This window comes from Vigna angularis, chromosome 7 (genome assembly GCF_016808095.1).
Source record: "Vigna angularis cultivar LongXiaoDou No.4 chromosome 7, ASM1680809v1, whole genome shotgun sequence".
Lineage (NCBI taxonomy): Eukaryota > Viridiplantae > Streptophyta > Magnoliopsida > Fabales > Fabaceae > Vigna > Vigna angularis.
The window spans coordinates 16269173-16288523 of NC_068976.1; the positions used below are offsets into that span (position 1 = coordinate 16269173).

The 19351-nt window shown below is 32.3% G+C and overlaps 2 protein-coding genes across 6 annotated transcripts; both read left to right on the forward strand.

Moving 5' to 3' along the window:
- Positions 1 to 4741: 4741 nt before the first annotated feature.
- Positions 4742 to 6920, forward strand: LOC108331452 (protein BRASSINAZOLE-RESISTANT 1). The gene is made up of 2 exons (XM_017566141.2): positions 4742 to 5126; positions 5799 to 6920. Exons 1-2 carry the CDS (start codon positions 4881 to 4883, stop codon positions 6492 to 6494), a joined length of 942 nt encoding a protein of 313 aa, XP_017421630.1. The 5' UTR covers positions 4742 to 4880; the 3' UTR covers positions 6495 to 6920.
- Positions 6921 to 13401: 6481 nt separating this feature from the next.
- LOC108334923 (peroxisomal membrane protein 11A) lies at positions 13402 to 16818 on the forward strand. 5 transcript variants are annotated; one of them, XM_017570845.2, is made up of 2 exons: positions 13402 to 14486; positions 16556 to 16818. In XM_017570845.2, the coding sequence occupies exon 1, from the start codon at positions 13652 to 13654 to the stop codon at positions 14444 to 14446; it is 795 nt and encodes a 264-aa protein (XP_017426334.1). In that variant the 5' UTR covers positions 13402 to 13651; the 3' UTR covers positions 14447 to 14486; positions 16556 to 16818. The 5 variants fall into 5 exon arrangements, with proteins under 5 accessions (XP_017426334.1, XP_052735761.1, XP_052735760.1 ...); XM_052879801.1 differs by having other exon boundaries at positions 13402 to 14482; XM_052879800.1 differs by lacking the exon at positions 16556 to 16818 and adding an exon at positions 14646 to 14931.
- The last annotated feature ends 2533 nt before the right edge of the window (positions 16819 to 19351 follow it).

Here is a 19351-nt window from a genome sequence, read left to right on the forward strand (position 1 = left end):
TAGTTGTTTTTAAGGTAGCAAATTCAACATCTTTATGTTCTGAATCTCTACAAGAACAAATTCAAGATCCTCAAAATCATGTGCTTCATGAGTCAATATGGTTGTGGAAATCCACGAGAGAAAGGAGAAGTGTCATTTCAAATGATTATGTGGCATTTCTCCAAAAAAATGAGGAAAATTATGATGAAAGATGATCATGTCTTCGTCCGTCAAGCTATGCAAGATCCTAATTCAGAAAAATGGATTGAAATAATGAATGACGAGTATAAGTCCATGCTGGATAATAAGGTTTGGGAACTTGTCCCATTACCAGAAGGTGTGAAATCCATTCGTTGTAAGTGGATAGTTAATATCAAGAGGGATTTTAAAGGTAATGTGGAGAGGTATATAGCTCGTCTTGTAGCAAAAGGTTGTACTCAAAATGAATGGATTGATTTTAAAGAGAATATCTCTCTAGTTTCATCAAAAGACTCTTTTAGAAAAATCACGACTCTTGTTGCATATTATGATTTAAAGCTTAAATAAATGGATGTTAAGACGACATTTCTCAGTGGCAAATTGACAAGACAATTTATATGGTACAACCAGAAAACTTTGTGTCAAACGACCTAAAGAATATGGTTTGCAAATTGACAAAAGCCATTTATGGACTAAAACAGGCATTGTCAAAGGTACCACAAATTTCACCAAGTGATTGTCTCATTTGGTTTCAAGATGAATGTTGTTGATGATTGTCTATATCACAAATTCAATGGGAGCGACTATATCTTCTTGGTCTTGTATGTTGATGACATACTGCTTGCTACCAACAATATAGACATGTTGTACAAAACCAAAAGATTTCTATCTAGAAATTTTGAAATGAAAGATCTTGGTGTCGCCTCTTTTGTATTAGGAATTTAGATTCGCCGAGATTAATCTCGAGGTATTCTAGGATTATCACAAAGAAATCATATCGATAAGGTGCTTAAAAGGTTTAGTATGCAGGATTGTAAAGTAGGAGATACTTCAGTTGTTAAGGGAGAGAAGTTCAGTCTTAATCAATGCCCAAAAGGAAATGTAGAATATTTCCAATGCTTCAATAGTAGAGTTTGATGTATGTCCAAGTATGCACGTATCCGGGTATAACATACATAGTTGGGGTTTTAAGTGATATTTAAGCAATCCAAGAATGGATTATTGGAAAGTAGCAAAAAAATTTATTTATAGAGAACAAAGGATTATATGCTTATGTACAAGAGACCAAACTAGTTAGAAATCACTATATATCCTAACTCAAGATTTACAGGATGCCAAGATAGTTTGAGATCCACTTTGGTTACATTTTCATGCAGGTTGGTGGCGCGATTTCTTAGCGTAGAGATAAATGTTGGAAGTCACACATTAACTAGAGATAAAACCAATTTATAGTATATAAGTGGGTGAAAACATCACCTTACAAGTCGGTTTTGTAAGGTTGAGTTAGACTTAAAGTCTACTTTATAACATGGTATCAAAGTCATGGGTTAGAGCCTATCCTAACAAGATTTCATGTTTGTTGGGCATATCATTTCACACACTATCGAGTTGCGATCGGACCATCCATCAATGTCTAGTCCCACGCTCGAGACATATATACCTCGGCATGAGGGGTGTGTGTTGGAAGTCTCATATCGACTAAAGATAAAATCATTTTATTGTATATATGTGGATGCAAACCTCACTTTACAAGTCGATTTTGTGAGTTTGAGTTAGGCTTAAAGTCCACATCTTAACATGGTATCAAAGGCATTGTTAAAGTCTACCCTAGGGAGATTTGTTGTTTGTTAGACATATCATTTCACCTGCTATCGGACCGCTATTAGACCACCCATTAGTGTTTAGTCCCACGTTCAAGATCTATATATCTCGATGTGAGGGTAGTGTGTTATAAGTCTCACATCGACTAGAGATAAAGCCAATCTAAAGTATATAAGTGGGTGCAAACCTCACTTGCAAGTCGGTTTTGTGGGGTTAAGTTAGACTTAAAGTATACTTTTTAACATGGTATAGGAGTCATGAGTTAAAAGCCTATCCTAGTGAGATTTGTGTTTGTTGGGCATATCATTCCATCCGCTATCGTGTCACTATAAAACCAACCATTAATGTCTAGTCTCACTCTCAATATGTATATACCTCGACGTGAGGAGGGGATTGTTGTTGAAAGTCTTACATCGACTAGAGATACGACCAATTTATAGTATATATGTGGGTGCAAACCTCACCCTACTAACTGATTGTATGAGGTTGAGTTAGGTATAAAGTCCACCTCTTAACATTAAACAAACCCTTACGACTTCATCCACTATGGTTGCAAAATTTGTAGCATGCTATGAGACATTAAATCAATAAATATGGTTGAAGAACTTTGTCACAAGGTTGTGTATTATGGAAGGAATCAAAAGACCACTCAAGTTATGCTATGACAACAAATCAATTGTATTGTATTCTAACAACAATAGGAGTTCGTACAAGTCAAAACACATTGCCATAAAGTTCCTAGTTGTTAAAGAAAGGGTCCAAAGTGGATAAATTTTCATAGAACACTTAGAGACAAACTCCATGATGACAGATCCTCTTACTAAGGGACTTACACCCAAGGTCTTTCATAAGCATGTTGCTCATATAGGTGTTTTAATTTTTAAGAAATATTTGGTTTAGTAGAAGTTGGTCGCTTTTGTGTGTGTTTGTTCAATGTTTGTTTTAATGTATGTATACATTGTCTTTCAAACATATTTGGTTTAATAAATATATGGTTTATTATTCCGTCATTATACTCTGTATATTAAGGTTATTATATTGATTTCATTGAGATAAAGTAAGAACCAGTTATAAATAAATGTGTACATGTCACTTTTATGTAATTTTCATGCTACAAGTTTCATGATGAATCTATGCCATTTGATTATGTCAACATTAGTGATCACTGTCAGGTTTGGTTATTGTTTCAGTACGGATGTCGAGACCGAGATACGAACCTAACGAATGATGACCGCTTCTTCCTGTGACGTAGCTACTGTGATCTCTCTCCTCCTGTGTCAAGCTCTTTGAGGGGAAAATGGGCTGGGTACCTGCAAATGCACTCCGACGCTCAAGGCAGAAAATGATGTTTTCAACCCTTTCAGTTCAAAAATGACCTAGCAGAAATATTATTTTCTCTTAATTTTTCTTAAGGAAAAACGTAGCTTTTTTCCTCCCTCTTTTTCATATTTAAAACAGTAAAGTTAACCGTTTACCTGAAAATCCGGTCAGTTTATCGAAGTTGACCACTTGGAAGTTGTAACTGTTAGATCGTGCTTGATATTGTATCAGTTATTCCCGTGATTCGTGGCATTGACTGATATTTCTAACCGTTTACGCTTAACCGCTAATTTGTTACTTGTCGATCATCTTGTGTATTGACACAAATATGCGAGATGTCGATCGTCTGGTGCATCGACATAAACTTGCGAGCGTTATACGTCGCGACATCGTTGTTTGCTTGTCGATCATCAATGTGTCGACATCAACATACAAATGTTATGATGCGGCGGCATTGCTGTTTGCTTGTCGATCATCAATGTGTCGACATCATCATATAAATGTTATGATGCGATCGTCTTAACGATTGGCGTTAAGATGTGTTCGACATACCTACGGTCGTGACATTACGACCGTAAGAAGGCTCGACAAACGGTTGCCCGGGTTACTTGTCGACCGTTGGTAATTTCAGGTATCCTACAGTACAGTTATGATTGTTGTAATAAAAATTGTTTTGGTTCTACCTGCGAATATAATCAATGGACGAGATCTTATGCATATGCTTTAGGTATATAATATATATATATATATATCTATGTTAGGGTCATTATATTTTATTAGCCAATTTCATAAATTGATTTAATTAATTATTGTGTAGACACCATAAACAATATTTTAATTTGTTAAAGGATCAAATTAAAATATTAAAACTTAAAAAATAACTAACATAAGTTACATTAAAAAAAGTGATGATCCATATGTGAGTATGCTCATTATTTTTTGTTCTTTCTGTTCATCTTCGTAAAAAGAGTGTTTTAGACTAAACTCTGTGTATCAATCTATTGTTTATTGATTGTTATCATTGAACAATTTAGATACATTTCTCTTTTTAATTATAAAGGATATGAGAAATTACTCTATTTATTAAAAGATTTATTGTTCATTAATTATTTTTCTGTTTATATATATATATATATATATATATATATATATATATATATATATAATTTAACATAAAATTGATAAAATAATATTTTTTATTTAAAAATACTTAAAAAGTAAAATTGAAAAAAAAAATTTACACAAAAGAGAATTTTTTTATGTAATAGGATAGATAAACTAATTGGTAACCCTAACATATTTTTAAAATAAAATAATGAAGTTCATTCTTTATGGGATGGAGTGAGTTTAATTATTTTCAGTCATATTCAGTTGAATTAGTTTCAAATTTTGTTCTCAAATTAAAATAAATTTAATTCAATATCTTTTTCTTTTCTTTTTAAGAATTGGACTAAGTTAGTTTTAGACATTTGTTCTTCAGCACAATTATTATATGTTACACATCTGCAGCACAAAAGGTACTCGTCTCCTATCATATCAATTTTTTTTTTTCAATATATGAAAATAATAAATTTTTAATATATAATAATACTCATAAAATATAATTAATAGTATCCGTATATATGTATTATTACTGCTACCTTTTTCAGATTCTTCAATTCTTCCACTCATCCAGTGAAGACAATTGGAGAAAAGCGCGATCCTCGTGAATCCGTTTCGTTGCACTATCCTCGGGTTTAAATCGCCTGCAGCGCGCACACCCTAGTCTCCGTCGCCGGAAAATGGCCTCCGACGGAGCTACTTCGGCGGCGGCGGCGGCGAGTAGGAGAAAGCCGTCGTGGAGGGAGAGAGAGAATAACCGAAGGAGAGAACGGAGGAGAAGAGCGATCGCGGCGAAAATATACTCTGGACTTCGAGCTATGGGGAACTATAACTTGCCGAAGCACTGCGACAACAACGAAGTTCTCAAAGCGCTTTGTGCCGAAGCTGGTTGGTGCGTCGAAGAAGACGGCACTACCTATCGTAAGGTAATAAATTAAGTCAAATCACACTTTCGAACCGTTACAGCGTCACTGGATCTTATTTTTGATTTTGCATTTCGATCAAACCGTGCATTAGCTTTCCGTTTATGCTGTGCATTGCGCTCAGGAACCAGAAGCGAGACAGTGTAGGCATTGTCTAGTTAACGTTAAACGAAGATAACTTAATTATCGGATTTTTTTTTCTGATCCTTGTTTCTAATGCGTAATTAGATACGTAAATAATAGGTTGTGATAAGTAGCAATTAATCTCAGCCCGTTGATGTACCGAAAACGGAAGTGAACTTTGATATTCGAGGTGTGGGTTAACTTGATTGATTTATCTCGTAGGTGGAGTAAATAATCCAAATTGTAAATGGAAAAATGTACATTGTGTAACTACGGAGAATATTAATGGACGATTTCTTGTCAATTACTGAGATTTAAGCGTATCACTCACTTTAGAGTCTAAATTGTTAACGCGATTATCTGTGATATATATAATATGAATTGATGGTTCTCTCATAAACTACTGAGATTATTGTAGTTGCTTACTTTAGACTCTAAATTGTTTGTGTTAATGTGATTAAATTTTTTCGTCACTCACTGGACTCTAAATTGATTGTGTTAAGGTGATTGATTTGAAATGGTAACGTAGTTTTGTGTGTTTTGGGTGAATAGGGTTGCAAGCCACCTCTGGCCAATGGTGCAGGGAACTCAATGAGAAACGTTCCCTTTTGCTCTTCTCAAAGCCCAAGTCCTTTTTCTTCGTCGTACCCCAGTCCAATTCCTTCATACCAAGTGAGTCCTTCTTCCTCCTCTTTCCCAAGCCCGTTTCGGTTAGATGTGGATAAGGATAATGTATCAAACCTCATTCCATACATTCGCAATGCGTCCCTGTCTCTTCCTCCTCTGAGGATATCAAACAGTGCCCCTGTGACGCCGCCTCTTTCATCACCTACATCAAGAAATCCAAAACCAATTCCTACATGGGAGTCTATTGCCAAAGAATCCATGGCTTCCTTTAATTACCCTCTCTTTGCAGCTTCTGCTCCTGCCAGCCCCACTCACCGTCATCTTTACACCCCGGCCACTATTCCAGAATGTGATGAGTCTGATACTTCCACCTGTGAGTCTAACCAGTGGATGAAATTCCAAGCATTTGGTCCTTCTGCATCTACGTTACCAGCTTCTCCAACTTTCAATCTTGTTAAACCTTTGGTTCCACACCGTGTGCCTGATAACTCAATCCAAGAGATGAGGACGAGTTCAGAAGAGTTTGGGGTACAGGTAAAGCCTTGGGTTGGGGAGAAAATTCATGAAGTGGCATTGGATGATTTGGAACTAACGCTTGGAAGCGGGAAGGTGCGGAGTTAGGCTGCTGACAGAATTGCTTCCTCTTGGTGATTTGAAATTGAAGTTTCAAGTTTTGTCAAGTTTCTTGTCTGTCAAAAAGCTCACAAGACCAGATTATTTGTTAATGTCGTACATTTAAATTATATTGTTCTTGTTCTTTGTATCAAATAGTTTGTATGTGATTTTTATTTTTACCAACAGGTTTGTAGTGAGCTCAAAGTGAAATAGTAGTCTCTATTGTCTTTCTACCAACTGAACCCATTGATAACTTAATGAGCCCAAAGCGGCGTGAACTATAATATGGAATTATGTTACTAGTGTCTGGTCATGAAGCCATCTGGCACTGTCGCCTGTTGTTTCCTAGTTGGTGCTGTGTATAACATGTGATGTGTTGTGCAGGAGATGGGGTTTCTTTGGAAAGAAGTATAAGATTTGATGTTGTATTTCCCTTCTGGTTTGACAATTTGGTATATTTTTTTATGTGTAATTTATCTGTTTCTAACAGCTTCAGTAATGGCTTGTTTTTAAATTGTGATTTATTTTCGGCATAATTCATGGTTGGGTGAGGATGGTTTGGGTCTCATTTTTGTTCCGTTGCTTCCCTGCGATAATTCATTACAGAACCTTGAGGTTATTCCATATATTTACTTGCCGAATATTTGCATGGCCACAATCTCCTTCAACTAAGAACATTTGACGAGGGTCACCAGAAAATGTTCAAGTGATATCTGTTGAGATCATTGATCGTGAATTGGAAATTCTGATGAATCCTCTTTGGCTAGTATCATTTCGAGAACACAGGTTATGGGATATCTGTAATGAAGAACAGAAGATGTAGATACTCGCGGTACCTACAGAACTAAGGCAACTTGTGGGAATGTCTTTAAATAGTCATTGGTGATGTTACATGAACAGCCGAAATGAAAAATGATAGAGAAACTGTTTGGAAGGAATACTCCACTTTTATTAAACGAGTAAAAGCCTTTTAAATAGACTGCACAGAAAACAGAACCAACTCCTAAATATAGGAAGGCATAACAACTTAAATCAGATACTTAACTACTACTTCTGTGGAATAGGTCATGACAAAACTGAAAATATTTACAGGTGATACAGGGCTCGTGCCAGTTCGTTGATTGTCTATGGTTAAATCTGGCCTGATAGCAATTGGTACGTGTTTACTTTCCGGAGTTTGTTAATGTAGATTGTCTTCTTTGGTTCATATTTTTGGGGGAGAAGTTGTTTCCTATGTTTTTAGTTGATTGAACTTCTGCTCCTGATTGCAAGGATAATGCCCCGTACAAATGACTCTCCTCCGTACCTTCATATGGTGAGGAGCTTCTGGCACCAAGGTGCATTAGTTTAAACTTTTACTTCTAATACAACGATGAATTGTACGTGTTATGATATTTATTTATTTATATATGTGGAAGTGTGATCTTCGACAGATTGGCAATCTAATTGCATATGAAAATTTTATTTATTGTTATATGTCTACATGTCTTGATACTTCTTCTCAAATATCTTGGCAGACGTTTATTTGTATACTATCACCTTATGATTAGGAATCCTTTTCACTTGACATTTCTAACTGTGTTTCATTCTCCTCCTTTCTCGTAATTATGAACAATTATTCTCTAAAGTTGAGCCACATTTTAAGGAAGTTATCTTTACTTCCATCAAATTATGTTAGTTATAAGGTATGCCAGTTCCTTTTATCAGTGGCAAACCTATTGCTGAAATTCTGTGGTATTTCTTAAGAGTACTCCTTGTGCTTAGTTAGGCAAGTAACCTGGGTTTTGTCTTTCATATTTTGCGTTTGTTTGATAAATCTATGCCTCTCTTTCTGGTTCTGGTTTCAATTTCATAATTGTGGATCGACCTTGGGATATTCTCGAAATTAGAATGGTAGTCCAAATTACATTAAATAGAAAACTTGAAGTAGCATCTTAAAATTATGAACACTGCACGTATTTTCTTTTTCATTGTGAAACTTCTTTGGAGCGGCATTTTTTTTCCTAAGAAAGAAAAAAACTTTCACTTCTTGACTCTTCTTTTTACTACCTGTTTCATGATGAAATGAATTTTTGAGAGAGTATACTATTCTCATTAAGGGGCCTAATTTCTTGTTTAGGGGAATAAACCCTTTAGAATTGTTACTTCCATCAAAATAAAAGTTATAAGCGATCCTTTGAAAAAAAATCACTTCTTTGTTTGGTAATGATCTGTGGTCATGTCTGATTTTTCAGCGTCTATGTTTAGTCTTACCTAGTATTTTATCTTTGCATGAGTGATGTTAATTTCTTTCTGCTGCCAATACCTTATTTTTAATGAGTGACTGCATTGGCAGGGAATGGTTCCTCATTTCTGGAAATGTTATCTTTATTGTTACTCGTACTTTTGAACCTGGAAAGAGAAACTTTATGTACATTATTTAAATATTTGTTAATTTTTTCTAATAAAAACATGTCCACTAATTTAAAATATTTTAAATAGAAAATGATTAATATCATTCCACTAAAATGAAATCTCATAAAAAGTGATAATAGATATTTTTAAATAGAACATAGCAAATCATTTAATAGTAGAAAAATATAAATATAAATATATTAATTATTAAACTTATAGATAGAAAAAATTAACTATTCAAATTATAAATTTTATTTTAGAAAAATTATCATCTTGCTAAAATACTATTTTGGTGGGATTCGTGAAGAATAAAGTAATCTTATTTTATTTGAATGTTTTAAAATATATTTCTTTTTATTTTATTTTTCACACATGAGAATTAAGGGTTTTACATGTCCTTTTAACACAAAATCCAAATTATAAGGGTATGTTTAAATCATTTATCAAAATTTCTTTTATTCATGTTTAACTTGTGAAAGTAGTGAAATTGGGAGTACAATAACAAGTAAAGAAAATTAGTTAATTTTTTATAGTAACTTAGGTTTGAAGATTTGAACATGAAAATGACATAATCATAATATTTTATTTTATTTAGGATTTGTGCATTGTTTGGATCTTGAATGTTTGGTGATATGTTGTATAGTTTTTTCAATTGAGTTTAATTGGTTTAAATTCTTTTATTTTGGAACAAAATATGATATGTTAGACATTAGAAAGGAAGAAAATTATCAATTTAAACTAACTAGACCTTTTGTTATATTTTGTAGAATTTCATAATTACGTAAAGGTGTTGGATGAGTTATTTAAATAAAACTCCTAGTGATTTGGTGGTTCGACAAACTAATTGAGAAAAAATTATTTAATTAAAAAATTGGGAGTTTTGGCTACTAGGTCAATAAGTTCTCAATCAGTGAGTTGTTTTTATAAAATCTCCTAAACCTTTGTTATATTTTGTAGAATTTCATAATTACGTAAAGGTGTTGGATGAGTTATTTAAATAAAACTCCTAGTGATTTGGCGGTTGGACAAACTATAACTTTCATTGAAAAAAATTCATTTAATTAAAAAATTGGGAGTTTTGGCTACTAGGTCAATAAGTTCTCAATCAGTCAATTGTTGGGTGAATACTTTAGTCATTAGGTGAGCGAATTTTATGCAGAATAACTAAAATTTAATAGTCATCCTTATGCCATTGGCTGAACAACTATAATGGTGGTTGGGAGAATTGCAACATATGTTTAATTCACTAGGTGAGGGAGATCATTTTTTAAACTTTGAAAAATATTTTTTAAAATGTTTCTAAATGCTAAAATTTGTTTATCTTTCGTCAATTTTTATATTGTTGATCAATATATTGAGTTAAATATTATTAAATATGATAAATAATGAATGGATGATAACATTAGTAATTGAATTGAGATAAAACATATATGAATGAAAATGTATGATGTTACGATTTTCATATAACATATGATGTTTGGAAACAAAGTTATTTTTAGGGAATGAATACTATGTTGAGATGTAGGTACATATTGAAAGTATTAGGTAGTAAAAGTCAAAAGAGATTCCTATAACCTAGTCAACAATATCAAATAAAACTATGGTAGGTCATAGGGATTTACCCAACCATATAAGTGATTTGAGTTTCTATTATCTAATATTGTTGTAGTAACAACTTAGTGAAGATAGTATGATTGATGCAAATATTTAAGTCTAATTCAACTCATGAGTCTTCTGGAAGTAGAGTAAATTGTATGTGGTGGTTGATGTGAGTGGATTTTGACATGAGATATAGCTAGTAAGTTGATAGTTAGATACTTGATCATAATGTTAATTAAATTAATAATTGAGGTGCCATAGGAACGAAAACCAAAATCACATGATAAGGGACTAAAAACATATTTAACCCTATATTATATATTATATATTATAGTGTTAGTTGATATTTGATTTTCATTTTTTAATTTTTCAAAATTACATGTCAAGATATTTCCATGGTTTCTTCTAAAAAGTCGAAATTAAAAAAGAAAGGTGGGATGGAATATCTATAACACCTGATTCTGCTGAGCTTCAGTGTTGGTGCATGCTTGTTTCGTAGAAATCTTACTTTTTATTATTGTATGTTTGCTATCTCTATGTTTGTCATCACATTTATGAAGATAAACGTGTTGTTGTTACATGCATAATGAACTGGTATTTGTAATTTTTTTCTAGGTGCCCACATTTAAAGGTTTTGTGAGCTTTTGGAGGATTTATGCAGCAAATCTGAACTAAATAGTGATGACAGAGATGAAGCATAATGGTTGTCACAACCTCTTTCTGATCTTAGATTACTTGTCAATGAAATAACATCTATTCGTGAAAAAAAACTTCTGCATTTGGTTCCCATAGAAGTATTTGTTAGACTATTAAAAGTTCTAGATCACCAGATACATAAAGCAGAGAGCCTGTTAACTGAGGGATGTGATAATAGTGTAAATTCATGTTACACTTCTTCTGTATTACTTTGTATTGAATTTGTTTGACTTGTTTGCATTTAGTTGACATTGGATATGACTTCAAATTTTCCAAAATTTTATTAAAATCTAACTTCTATATACTATTGAGATGTAAGAAAAAGCATTATATCAAAATAGCTATAAGTTTTTTCCAATTCCAACAATATCACATAGAATCGAGTTTGGTAGCTGAAACTATTTGAGAGTTCATTCACTTTCAATTTTGTGATATTGTTCAATAAGAACTCTTTAGCTTCTATATCCATCTTACTTATTTTTCCTGTTTCTTCTCAATTTTTTTTTCACAAATTTATTGCAAGCATAGACATACTCCTTTGTAGAGATTCATTAGTACTACAGTCTCGACGCGACGGTTGCTCGGAGTCGTGTGGTTCGTCGATGGGGGCTCGTTGGTTGATGCTGTTGTGGATCTAGAAGAAATGAAGATGTCGCGTGAAGTAGGGTAAAGGCAGTGCTAGCTTTGCTGATGGAGGCTTTGGGTAAAGGTGGCACCGCGGTTGAACCTGGTGTTGGCAATGACTGCGTTGAAGATGGAGAAGGAAAGAGTGTCCTCACAAGGATGAACCCACGAAAGAAGAAGAAATTGTTTCCAATTTTGACCCTATACTTTATTTTTTTTTCTTTTAATTCTAATTACAATCAGTAATAAAATTAAAATTGATCTTACACATGGCATGATAATTCAGAGACTAACACATATTTAACCATTGACATACTAAAAATATGACGAGACGAGTAATCTACTACTCCATTTTTTTAATTAAAAGTAATTTAAAATATCTTTTTTATATTATATTTTTTAAAAATATAAATATTTTTTATATTATAAATTAAATTTTAATTATTAACTAAAATAAAATAATTTAACGTGTGAATATAATAATTATTTTAATTTATTTAATTAAAAGTATTAATTAATCAATTAAAATATTGAAAATATTTATATAATTAAATACGATTTTAATATATATATATATATAATTAAAATAAAATTGAAAAACTATTAAAAATTGAAAGAATTAAAAATAGTAGTGAACCCGCCTATCAGCCTAACAACATGTATGTAGCAAACAAATTACAAAATTTAACCCGCTTTCTGTAATTAATCAGAACCATTTTATCATATATTCTTAGGTTTAATTATATTTATATTATAATTTATTTTTTTTAGTTTAATATCTTTATTGATATTTTTTTTTATCAAATTTCTCACTATATTTTCAAAATTGTTTATAGAAATGACTTGATATTTGACTTTCATAATAAAGTGAATACTACCTTACAAAATAGAACATGGGTGGAAGATGAGTTATACTTCCCGAATCCAAAAAATATTATTTAATTTATATGAAATTCAATATTAATTATAAATTTCATTATGTATAACATTCATTTATTAAATTTTTTTTATCACTGATTAGATAGAAGAAGTAGTACTTTTAAAATCAAGATTAAACAAACGAAATTAGAAATAGTATAACTAAAAGTTATTAAACAGTTTTTTGTTAAAATGTGTGGAATTATGAGGTTCTCCTCACCTATAGATTTCTACTTAATTCCAGCACAGCTTAAAAATAAATAATAAATATAATACTATTAAAATAAAAATAAATATTTTTTTCTTAATTACATAAATTATTTAAATATACTTAAAGGTGAATGAAAAATTCAAATTTTCAAATCAAATTCATATTATTTAAATAGAGATATTTTTATTTAAAAATCTAAAGTCAAAATGCTTCTACTTCATTTAAAATTATGAAATACTATATTGAATTGAACTTAAAGTAGAATTAGATAAAATTCATGCAAAATTTGGACCGAATTGAACTAAATCAAAGTAAAGTCAAGTTAATCTAATTGAGATTAAATCAAATTAGTATGAATCTAAGTTAAATCAAATTCTATTTTAAGGTAAATCAGTCCAAATCCAAGTCAAACAAAATATACCTAAATTCAAATCGATTTAAATGATGATTTTCATTTCATTTCAATTATACGATTTTACCAAAATAGATTCTCTTAAAAGAAAAATCGATTCTTTTTTCTTTTATTGGTTCAATTTAACGTTACTTTTTGTTACTTGTTCTGATCACAACGGAGGCACTTGAAGTTGCAGCACCGCCACCGCCACCGCCACCGCCACCGCCACTGCCACCGCCACCGCCACCGCCACTGCCACCACCACCGCCACCACCTATTTCTTCCGAATCGGCGGCAACACCTTCCACAGCCCCCGAATCGATTGTCATGGATTCCGATCCCAAATCTTCCACATCACCAGCGCCAAACCCTAACCTTAGCAAGGCACCACCCTCGAAGGAACAACACCACCGAGACCTATTGAACCACGTCGAAGCCTACCTCGCGAAGCGCGACGGTGTCGACAAGCTCCTCAAGATTTCCCGTTACGCCACCAAGCTCATCCTCGCCTCTTCGCTCCTTCAATCCTCCAATAACCCCGCCCTCTACCACCGTCTCAAATCCTTCGAATCTAGCGTCGGCGTCAGCCGCAAGGCCTTCCGACTCGGCAAATTCGTCCAAGACCTAAACGCTCTCCGAGCCTCCCACCACCACTCCAACCGTCACCTCCTCTTCACCCTCCTCGCCTACGGCGGCGAAGGCTTCTACTACTTTGTCGAGCAGTTCGTCTGGCTGGCGAAATCTGGCCTCATCGATCCCAAACACGCGCGCGCGTTCCAGAAAGTGAGCGCGTGGGCGGAGCTAGTCGGGTACTTCGGGAGCGTGGCGCTCAAACTCACCGATTTAAACATTATTGCTGAGGAGGAGTCGTGTTTGGCGTCGAGCGTGGAAATCTCGCACTTGAGAGGGATTGGGTGCGTGGAAGAAGAATCTAGGTTGCGGAAGTTGAGAGAGAAGAAAACGATGAAGAGGCTTTCGGTTGTTCAGGATTTGGCCGATGCGGTTATGGCTTTGGACGATATTTTGGATGGGAATGGACCGTTTTCGAAACCGGTTTTCATGGCTTCCGCTGGGCTTTTGTCTGCGCTCATTAGCACTCACAAGAATTGGGTCTCTTGCTGAATTTCTCACAACTTCTTTTCATTCATAAAAAGTCATGTAGGTACGTATACTGTGTAGATAGAAAAATTGGTGCTTTGTTCTTTGTTAATTTCTCATGCTTATAGTTTTGGATTTGCCAATTAATATCAATTAATTGAATTAAAATGGCCATGATTCTATTTGTTTGTTCTACTTCTTTGTCTTCTTGTGGTTGTGGCAGTTCTGCTGCTTGCTGACTGAATTTGTTTCGTTTGGTGAGGTTTTGATAGAAGAAAAGAGAGTAATGTTTTTGATAGAAGAAACTGTGTTACGTAGAATTGTGTGTTAGAATCCATGGTTGAACCAGAAGAGAGAAATGGAGAAAATGTTATCAACTGGAAAAAGAAAATTGCATTAGAATGAGTATTGTGAGTGTTCACATAGGATTAGGAGGCTTGTATGACAACTAATCACTTGACTGGTTTTGTAATTGATTCAACTTATCTATACAGCAAAATTGAATGACTCCTTGTTGTTTAATGAAGTTCATTCATAATTTTGTAGCTTTCAATCAATTTTACTCGATAGAATGTTCTGTCCTGTTGGTTGGGAAGAGTGTGTTGGACAGTTTCTTGCTAGCACTTTTTTACATAACAAGTGTGGCATATAAAAGGAAAAAAATAAATGGATTACGCGTATGTGATGCATGATTTGTTTTAGGAATGCATTTTCATGGTCACTTTATCCCTGTTGAGAGGCATTGGCTATATAGCACTCTAGGATCGGTCTAGTGCTGATGAATTTAGACAGTTTGCAGGAAATCTCTGGTATATGCATCATTGCCACCATTGTATACACACACAAAACTAGATGAAATTGCAATAGTTGTCCCTTTTCACAAATTTTTTGAAAATGCTTCAGAATTTGGAAGGGTATTTCTCCTTCATTCTTCCTTATACTGCAAATAGGAGGAAAATTTGATTAATTAAAAAATTTATGTGTGTAACCAAAAAATGAGATTTGCGGAATAAATTTAAAACAATAATATGTCCATATGTTTAATATAATGTAATAAGACTTGAAAATTAATTCTGTTATCGAAATAAAAAAATACATCAGAATAAAAAACAATAATAGAGTGAAATAAAGTACAAAACTATTCAATACTGACTTTAAGTTCATAAATATTGTCTTCAACTTCATCACTCTTTTGATGGACATATTTTAGACCATGGCGAAGATTCAAGTATAAAGTATTCAAACTTAATTGGAGTAAGTGCATACCTTATTGCAGTCCCTCAATTTCATCTTATATTTCATTTACTATATTACCATCCTCGGAAAGATGGGATTGTTGTCATTGAACTCCCACATCTTCTCTACTTCTTGGGTTTTCTTCGTTATTTGTCATGGTTACATTTGCCATGTTGTCATGCATTATTTATATTGATCACATTTAATTTGTTGAAAGATCTCTCATTTACGAAATTTGATTATCATACAATTGTCTTATTTCTAAACACACCGTATTCGGTATACCAAAAGAATACGAGTTCTTTCAAGACTATAACGGAGTATGTCATTGCTTTTGGCATTTTTGCATATGTGCAATGATATGAAGTGATCAATTAATGGAATATTCTGTTTCATGACTCACATGAAGATATCATCTTGCAATACTTGTGTATAGCATGAACATGAACATAATATAATAATTTGTCCTCAAATAGTTAAATCATTTACATTCTTACAAGAAGGATGTCCATGAAGCCCCAATTTGACCATTTTAGCCAAAGTGATATGGTATCTCTGTCATCGTTAAGGTTTTGAGGAATATATATAAGATCAAACTTTTGTTCCTCCTGTTCCATGTTGGCCACATTGATCCAATTATAAGTTTGATATTGATTTTTTTTTCTTCAACATTTTTGTCACTGACCATCTGTGTCAAGAAGTTTTAAGATTTCTACATAATACTTTTATGAGATCCTCATAGTAATTATCTCTCCATGATAAAAATGTATCTAAGGACTGAAAGATCAGATGTAAATGCAAATCCAGTTATAACAAAGAAAGGAAAAATTGTTACTTTCGACTGGACAATGAGTCTGTGCTCATTATCATTATAATATTTTTTTATCTGTTTTTCAGTTATGAAATAAGGAGCATAATGAAACAAATATGGAAGATGATGAAATGGGCGAGACAGGTTTGCACGAGGGTATAGGTTTTGAGGATGACGAAGACATTACTTATAGCCTGTGTCAAACATTGAAAAATTCACACACATACGTATATACACACACATACATAATATATACACACACATACATAATATATATATATATATATATATATATATATATATATATATATATCATTTAATAAATTTAAATGTAAATAAAAAATAAGAATATCATTACTTTAATTTATAATTTAATCATAAATTATCTAATTAACTTTTCTTAAAACCGTAAATGAAAATACCAAAATTGATTTTTATATAATTTTTTAAGGGTTAAATATGATTATAATTCTTAAATTTTGACATAATTTTTTTTAAATTAATACATTTTTATTTTTCAATTTTGAAAAATAATCGATAGATCATTTTAGTCCAATGATTATAATTTTTTTTAAGTGTAGCACGAATTATTTACATACATTCCAATTCAATTATTACATACATTCCAATTAAAAAAGTAATAATGTTAATTTTAATTTTTTCTTAAGTTTAGAAATTACAAAAATATTCAATATATTTTTAACATGGTTTGAAATTATGAAAAAAGTGTTTTATGATTTTTTTTTTTATAATTACAGGAGCTTTAACACGAACTATTTATGTGCTAATTTTCTCAAACCTTAAAAGTATAATTTAATAGCAACAGTTAATGTGTAGGGAGGTGCTCCCTCCACCCCCACACGTCTCTTCCTCCACCTCCCCAATTTTCTAAAATGCCAATTATATCCTTCTAAAATGACAATTATATCCTTAAAAGTTAAAATTTTTTAGTTTTATTATTTTAATATTTTAATTTATTTAAAACTTCTGATTTACTTCCCTCTGCACCTCTTCCTCTCTTCCATTTCCGTTTATCTTTCTCTCTTCCGTCAAGCTTCTTCTCCATTTCTCCATTTCTGTTTATCATTTTCTCTTCAAGCCTCATCAACCTTTCACTTCTATTTCTCCATTTCTTTCTTCTTACCATATATAACATTTAAAATTATAAATTTAAATATAAATTACTGTAAATAAAATAAACAAATAAAATAAAAACGAAACGTAAAAGGAACACTGCCTCTGGACGGATGACATCCTTCAACGGATGTCAACATCCGTTTAAGGCAAAACGGATGTCGACATCTGTTTCGCCTTAAACGGATTTTGACATCCGTTGAAGGATGTCATCCGTCCAGAGGTCGTGTTCCTTTTACGTTTCGTTTTTATTTTACTACGTTTTGCGGCTCATGCAAGGATTATAGGCTTGGATATTCAAAGGATTATTGGAAGTATGGGAAGGGTTTAGGGTTTAGAATTATAGGAAGGATTATGACTACGTACCTGGAGAGGAACCACGACAAGGACACTACACCATAAACGCACTGCACCACGTATTGCACCGAGAACAAGAGGAAGATTGCTTGATAATTCTTTTCACGATCACCAAGCTTTGCAGAAAAATATTTTACTCATACAAGGAACTACGTAGGTTATCAGTGAAATATGTTATAAATGAATAAAATTAAAAAACAATAATTTTAAAAATAAAATTTTATTGAGGGGCAAAATAGTAAAGGAAAGGTGGAGGAAGGGGCAAAAAAGTAAAGGGGAGGTGGAGGAAGAGATGTGTGGGGGTGGAGGGAGCAACTCCCTAATGTGTATTATTACATAGGTTTAGGGATTATGTACGCCAATCAATCTTTACATTGTGTTGAAACTTTATTTATCTTGCCTAAAGAATTAACAAATATTCTTTTTCATAATTTCTAAACTAACATGTCAAAAAGCTAGCCATATTAAAAAATTATCTTAAAACCAATTTATATATTTATCTATTAATATTTATGATACATTATAAATTAAAGATGTAATGATATTATTTTAACAATATTAAATTTAAATTAAGATATATTTGAAATTTTAAGAGATAAAGAACTCACAAAAATGATGACGACTCATTTTCTCTTACAAACCTATATTAACATTACAATTACTAAAAGAGACATTGTCTACAAATGAATGAGTTATAAATTTTTCAAAAAGAATATATACAAAAGCTTATTAAAGTTATCTCTTACATAATTATAGTAGTAATTAAAGATATTCTTACATAGATTCTATACTTATAAGAATATTATTACACTAAAAAAAGTAATATTTATGTAGAAACAAACTTTAATTAAACCTAATAGACTAATTAGCAGCATCCATAGTCTATAATAACAATATATCAACACCTAATTCATCTTCTACTCACGCCTATCATAACTCATCTTTTGCTCATATCCATAGGTGATCATTGCAAAAGATAAAACAAAAAACAAAAATAACAATAAAATAGGATAAGCTAGTATTTTAAAAAGGACTTCCATATATATAAGGAATCATATCATATAACTCACCAACTATAATATTATAACAATCATATAAAACAGAAAATCAGTTGACTCTAGACTTAATTATTGGAATACATGCTTTGATATATGTATTTAATATAAACATGCATCCGTTATAGTATTTATACTCTGTAAAATTATAAATGAAAGGGTTATCATCCTACTACTTACAGGTTAATCTTTTATACCTAAAACAAAATTCTAGGACAAAACCTTATGTTATTCTTTCCCTATCCTTTTATCTTTGAGTTTAATGGTTGGTAATACATCAGAATATCTTACTTTCATAATTTCATATGTCAAAGCACACATAACAACACATTATCA